This window comes from Sesamum indicum, linkage group LG6 (genome assembly GCF_000512975.1).
Source record: "Sesamum indicum cultivar Zhongzhi No. 13 linkage group LG6, S_indicum_v1.0, whole genome shotgun sequence".
NCBI lineage: Eukaryota > Viridiplantae > Streptophyta > Magnoliopsida > Lamiales > Pedaliaceae > Sesamum > Sesamum indicum.
In genome coordinates, this window is record NC_026150.1 from 18,583,631 (window position 1) to 18,590,430 (window position 6,800).

At 36.7% G+C, this 6,800-nt stretch overlaps 1 protein-coding gene across 1 annotated transcript; it reads left to right on the top strand.

Moving 5' to 3' along the window:
- On the top strand, window positions 815-6,469 carry LOC105164957. Its single transcript, XM_011083808.2, has 14 exons — window positions 815-1,127; window positions 2,121-2,248; window positions 2,370-2,555; window positions 2,961-3,029; window positions 3,124-3,180; window positions 3,996-4,049; window positions 4,128-4,190; window positions 4,317-4,379; window positions 4,765-4,929; window positions 5,009-5,164; window positions 5,327-5,407; window positions 5,500-5,561; window positions 5,677-5,794; window positions 6,127-6,469. Exons 1-13 carry the CDS (start codon window positions 956-958, stop codon window positions 5,756-5,758), a joined length of 1,338 nt encoding a protein of 445 aa, XP_011082110.1. The 5' UTR covers window positions 815-955; the 3' UTR covers window positions 5,759-5,794; window positions 6,127-6,469.

The following is a 6,800-nucleotide window of genomic DNA, read 5'->3' on the forward strand; positions in this document are numbered from 1 at the left end:
GAACCAGACACAAACCCAACCCAACCCACACCTGCCGCCTCCCTCCTCTCCTACCACTATTAATTAATTTAAAAGCACACAAAAATTGAATGTAAGAGAAACGATATCTCCAATCCTCGATATTCTCAATGCACACTCCTGTCAATACCTCAATTTCCTCATTTGCCCTCCACCACCACCCACCTGTTTTCAGCTTTTGCCTTTCCTGCTCTTTCTGCAATAATAAATATAATTTACCGACAAATTATTGATGATTGAAAGTTTATGATTTTTTATTTAATTGAAGTTCATTTAAATATAAACATCAGATTAAGAGTTTTTTAATCTTATTTTTCCCAAAAAAGTTAAGAAAAAATTGTACTTTTAATCTCACACGATATGATGTATTACAATTTTGATATAATATTTATTTTAATGGGACTAAATGTGCTAATTCCATAAAATATGGGATCAAAAGTACATACACACTATATCGTGTGGGATTAAAAAATATAATTTTTCTTAAAATTAAATAAATATTTAAGTTAAGTTATAGAAATGAATGCGAGAAAATTACAATTTTAAGTAATAAATGAGCTCAATTTAACCTGTTGGAAATATAAATTATAAATTAAAAAATACTTTAAGTTTATTTTACGTGAAAAATTGACAAGCAACTAAAGTTGATTTTGTTGTAAATACGTATTCTCAAGTAATTTGAATACGAGGTGGTCTAACATAAAACAGCTAGCAAGGGCAATGTTGTCCTTTCAACAACCCCTATGGTACTGCTGTAAGCACTCAGAAAAAAGATATTTCGTGGTATATGTTAAAGTCTCTCGTGCCTAACGTGGGTTTCTCAAGGAAAACACAGTACCAACTGTAAAGGAAATACTTCCAAAGAAGAAAGTCCTAGACGGAGAATTTCTGCTCAAAATTGGATCGCCGGGGCGCCGGAGCCTCCGTTACTGGCTTTATGGCGGCGTTGAAGTTCTTCGTGTTTACCCTGTTACTTTCCCTAATTCTCACCCACTTCAGAGTTGAAGCTGATGGCTCAATCTCAGTTGATGACGAAGTCAAAGTGGTCAGATCAGACGGGCCCGATTCGTCCATCCTGGAGCAGCTGAAGTCCGAGATCCACAATCTCGGTTAGTCTGGTCAAAGTTTTTCAAACTGTTTCTGTGATTGGATAACTCGATTAAGAATTAACTTAGTTGCGTTGTTTTAGTGGCGAGTATGTAAGTGTTGATTTTGGTGGTGAGATTTTAAGCTTATTTTTTGCCGAGGAAAGAGAAGGTTATGTGATTAGCAGTCGCTAGTGCTACATAAGAAATGATTAGTGAACAATATGTATTATGTTTTAACTGTCGAAGTAAAGGTGAAAGTAAGTATATGATCTGAGCTAGTATTTTGAGCATCTTGGTGCTGTATATCCGCGTGCATGTTGTTTTGCAGATACTGAAGTAGAGTAATACAATGTTTATGTATTGCTTTGAAATTGTGTACCCTTCTTGGGTCCCACTTCAAGGCAGTGTCTTGTTGATTGGGCTGGATTTTTTGCTTCCGAAACTCGGGTTTTGTGTGGAGACATTGGTGTCTGTGTTATGTGCTAATGTCGTGCTTGCTTGCTTGTGTTTGTGTCGGAGGTGGTTGTTTTTGTATAGTTTTATGGAATAGGGTACCTAAGGAATGGTTTATTTATCAAGATGCATTGATGTAGTGGATTGATTTGGGAAGATGAAGATCCCTGTGTTAAAGGTTTTAGCTGGTAGATTTAGTAACTTTGTATTCATGTTTTGTGGATTTTTTAAAGGGAAAAGTCAGTATGTCATCCTGGAGAGAGAACATTATCTTACACTGTTGTTTCTCTTTCTGTCCAAAAGAATGCTTCTTGATTATGCTTATTCCATAAAAGTGAATACCATAGCATCAAACCTTCTTCTTTCAGGTTGTAACATTATTTGAATCTGGATTTATTATGTATAGCATCACTTTTGTGGTTTTCAAGTGCAGCATGTGAACTGCTTTACTTTTGTTGTCTACTCTGTCTGCCTTGTGTTGTTATGCCGTGGAATAGAATGATTAACTTGCATCTTAGGTGGGAATGACTTTCTTCTCTTACATTTTTCTTGCGTATGAAGAATCCCATATCGAGGAGAAAACTCGAGAAATAAAAGACAAAGACGAGGTGATTGCTGCTAAGGAGAAGATAATCAAAGAAAAAACAGACACCATTCTATCATTGGAGAATGAAATTGCTTCTCTGCAAGTGAGTGTTAGGATCTCGGAACAATAAGATTGTGATATTGTTCTGGTGGTATTAATTAGTTCACATGCTAATTAAAATGCTTTACTATATGTATTTTGAATCTGTATTGTCTCTTTCTTAGAAAAAGGGCAAATTAGACGCCGCAGAACAGGCGGGGAAGGCACATGCAAGAGCTGCTGACTTGGAAAAGCAAGTGGAGAAACTCAGAGAAGACATTGATGTGAAAATTAAGGAAAAAGAGATATTGGAATCCCGGGCAACTGAAGCTGAGAAAAAGGCTTCTGAGTTGAATTCTAAATTTGAGACTGTAAGTCCGTTGTATCTGGGATGTTTTGGGATAGTTCATAAAGTTGTAACCTTCATATAAACTTTCATGTGCTAAGTAATGACATCTAGCGGCCAAATCTTTATGTGTTAAATTTTGGTTGTGCCGGTCACTTTGCTCCTTGAGAATCTAGTTTTCATTCTTTAGGATAGACCTAATGGGCACCACCTTTTACTGGTGCATTTGATTTTTTAGAATGAAACTCCATGGACTTTCGTTTAGTTTCAGTGGAAAATTTATGCACTCATCTGCTTGTTAGTCCAGTTAGATTTAATCATACCACCTCATGCTAATTGAAGAAAAGAAAATAGCGGCAATTATTTTCCAGTGCTTGGATCTGATTTTATGAATTAATTTTGTTATTGCTCTTTTTCAATTGCGAGACAGCTTCAAAAGACCATTGATGACCAGAAGAAGAAGTTACGTAAAACAGAACGTGCTCTTCAAATTGCTGAGGTATGTGAGCAATGGCTCAACTACCTGTTAGATTCATTTTTCATGTGATTGGAATGCTTGATTTATGTTTCTTTCTGTATGAAATTTTTTACAGGAAGAGATGATTAAGGCAAAGTTTGAAGTAGCATCCAAAACCAAAGAGTTGATAGAGGTATAATTTCATTAAATTACCTTTTTCTTTTTATAGCCCGTGCAGTAAATGTTTTAATCACAATTGATCGGGGAGGTGCTGCTTATAATCATTCGTCTAAAATTGTAATTATCACCAATGGTTTGACTGGAAAACTCATCAAACTTCAAGACTATGGTTGTAAAATAGGAAATTGAAGTTATATTTACCAACAACAGGGGTAGCCCAGCTGCTTTGGCCCATTAGTTTTCACCATGAGTTTAAAGCCACTTAAGTTTTTGTGTGGTAGTATGCAAGTCACTCACCTTTCTAGTAGAGCACTTCAATCTAATTGGTATCATGGTGATTATTGTGATACTATTCGACAGGCTTGCGCTCCTACCCTAGAAAACGCTATGTTTCCTAACCCATACTCTTCATATAGAAAAAGAGATAGTCAGGCTACCTGCAGCTTGCTTAACACTTATTCTATTGAGTGGTGTTTTATTTTGCAATTCCTTTTCAATTATGCTTAGGTTGTTGACACAATTCTTGTTGTTGATTGGTAATATGCACATATACCACTCAAATGTGCCCCTGAATTTTCCCTGCAAACCATAAGAACTTAATTCATCGAATTTATGCTTTTGCAAGTTCAAAAGATGTGATACTTAATCCAGCTGCTCAGAACTTCTGCATGAGCTTTGTGCTCTCTTAAAAATATCTTCCTTTACATGCTTGCTGTGTCCATCCTTCCCAAACTTTACATGGTCTTTGTCAAGAAGTATCTTTCTGTATGGGATATATCATCTTCTTATTGCTTTCAAGATCATCATTTTTGTGATGTGCATGATCAGGTTCATGGTTCTTGGCTTCCAACTTGGCTTGCAGTTCATTTTGATAATTATCAGGTATTTGTATATATTTTATGAAGCTAATGTTTTTGGCTCCCTCTAGTGTATATTTTTTTGATTGTCTTTGTATTTCAGTCACTTTTGTTGGAGAACTGGAAAGCACATGGAAAACCTGCTCTGGAGTTGTTGCTGCAGAAGGCATGTATTTGAGCTGCATCTCTGCCATATTTCATCATGGATAGCATCTATGAAAAGCAGTGCTATTTATGCTGCAAGACATGGTTTCCTTCAGTATATTATGAATTAACTCATTTTCTGTATCAGGCTATTGAAAAGAAGGCCAAAGCTGAAGAGTGGGCTGCACCACATGTGGAAGCAGTTAAAACTGTAAGTCTACTTCCCCCCAGTCACCTACAAATATGCTAGCATTTTTGCTGTTGATACTTGATTGTCTCAAGGCTAGTGCTGTAAATGGAAATATGGCCTCTGTCCGGTGGTGCTTTGTCTCCTTTCTGTTGCTTATTCAGTGTCCACATTAGTATTAGTTGTTATTGCTTAATGGTACTGGAACTTGGTTGGTACATTTCAAAAATTGGCTTTTTGGGCTACAATGCCTTTGGCCTGGTGTAAATTGTCTGCTTAAAATATTTAATTGGATGCAAAGTGAGAGTAGCATCACAGTTTGCTTTTCTATGTCTTAATTAATTGGTGAACTTTACTCATTATAACTCCATTGATTTGAGTTTTCTTTTTTTTCATGTCCTGTGCGCAGAAATGGATACCAGCCATTAAGGAACAGTGGGTAGTGATAACCACAAATGTGGAGCCACATGTGCAAACCCTGACTGCGAAAACTGTTGAGATATATGAAGTGTCGAAAAATGCTGTGACTCCACACATCATAAAATGGCAGGAACTAGCTGATCCTTATCTTCAGGTTAGATGCATATCAGCTCAACTTCGTTTGTTTACCTTCTACACCTTCTACAAGCTGAAGAAAATGTGTAACCTTTCAGGAATTGAGGAAGTTCAGCAAGCCATATATTGATCAGGTTGCCACTACTGCAAGACCTCATGTTGACAAATTACGTACTGCTTTGAAGCCGTATACGCAGGAGGTGGTCCATGCTTATGGAAAATTCCTCGAGTCAGCAACTACATACCACCATCAGGTATGCTAGTGTCTTTTGGTCCTATCTGCAATCTGCATGTTAGTATCTAACTTAAGAATATTCATTGACCACAAAAAGATTAAATGTTATAGTGCTAAATCTCTTGCATGGTATACTACATATAATTGTTGATCTCCAAGCACTTTCTTATCCCTGATGAAGGTTCAAGGCAAAGTTGAAGAGAAACTGAAGAGTCATGAGCTTACAAAACCTCTCGCAACGAAAGAGCTGGTTTGGTTTTCTGTAAGTCCTTAAAAACACTTTTATGGCCTTGCCACAAATTAGTCTATATATGGGTGCAATATTTGCTGGTTAACTGAGCGTTTATGTTGTAGGCCTCTGCACTCCTGGCTTTGCCCATCATTTTTCTGTTGAAAACATGTTCAGCCATCTTTGGGTTAGTATTGTTCTGCATGTTCGTATTGCTGTTTGAGAAATAAATTAGAGTGTTGCTTGTGGATTGTCGGGAACAATAGAAAAATTAATAATTTCTATACGGATATTTGTTGCAGCAAAAAGACGAAAAAGCCCATCCGAAATGGTAATTCAAGCCACTCTCGTCGCAAGGGAAAACGTGTACATCCGGACAAGTAAAGCCAGTAAAGGCACGGTCCTCTCTCTTAACACAAGGTGTGATTTAAAACTTTAGTGAATCTTTTTCTATGCCAGGATTATCCACATATATTAAAATTTTTATCTATCAGTAAACATTATCCACATACAAATACATGCATGAACAGACCGATCGTTACTTGGCTGGTATGAGTGGATACAGAGTTGGAATATATGCAGTCTTCTCTACTCTTTTTGGAGAGTCAGTTGGTTATTACGAAGTAGAGAAGAAATAATACTAATTTCATCTGCATGCACTAGTGTTGCCTCATTGATGCGGACATAGTTTTGACTTCTGAAAATTGATGTCACTGTTACATTATTTTACTGTTGCTTACCATTCTCTGCAGGTTTGCGTCGTCCTCTTCACATTGGCTCGGAGTTCCTGAAGCTCTATCCGTTCATGAAGTACACTGTCAATCTTGAAGTTTAGCGAATTTCAGTTTCATATGTAGATCAGAGAATTGGGGTATAGGTTATTGTAGTTTCCAGGATGTTTAACTTGTAGTTCAAATGATAGTTCGGTATTTGTGTGTATCACGGCACTCGAAGTCTGTCTGCCAGGCCCCTTTTTGTTTGTTTAAATCCTTTTTGGCCTTCTACGCCACATTTTGAACAGTTCTTCAACAACTCATACATCCTATCTGTCCATGCCCGTAAATTATAAAATTTGTTTATTGTTATATTGTCTGATTTATATTATTCCCAGGAATTTGGTTGGATTCTAGTATCCTGTCATCTCAGCAACGCCCATGGCTGGAAAAACTTCTTAGTACGTTTTTATGCTTATTTTTCTTCGTTTCAGAAGTCAAGTTTCCTTCTTGTTTTGGTGGTGTTGGGTATGGAGTTCAAGCATTGAAATCGTTACTGGATTCAAGGACTTTAATTTGGAAAATTAATGTTATATTTGGATCTTGAATTTTCGGTAGCATTAGCAGATGCCAACTGAAGTTGATTTCTCTGTTAAAGAATTTTATCATGGAGTCTATAATTCACTTGATTTGTTTTCTTGAAGGATACATAA

Coding starts and splice junctions, on each gene's coding strand:
- LOC105164957 (XM_011083808.2), top strand. CDS start 956: ATGGCGGCGTTGAAGTTCTTCGTGTTTACCCTGTTACTTTCCCTAATT. Junction 3,030..3,123: donor GTGCTCTTCAAATTGCTGAG/GTATGTGAGCAA, acceptor AATTTTTTACAG/GAAGAGATGATTAAGGCAAA. Junction 4,191..4,316: donor TGGAGTTGTTGCTGCAGAAG/GCATGTATTTGA, acceptor TTTCTGTATCAG/GCTATTGAAAAGAAGGCCAA.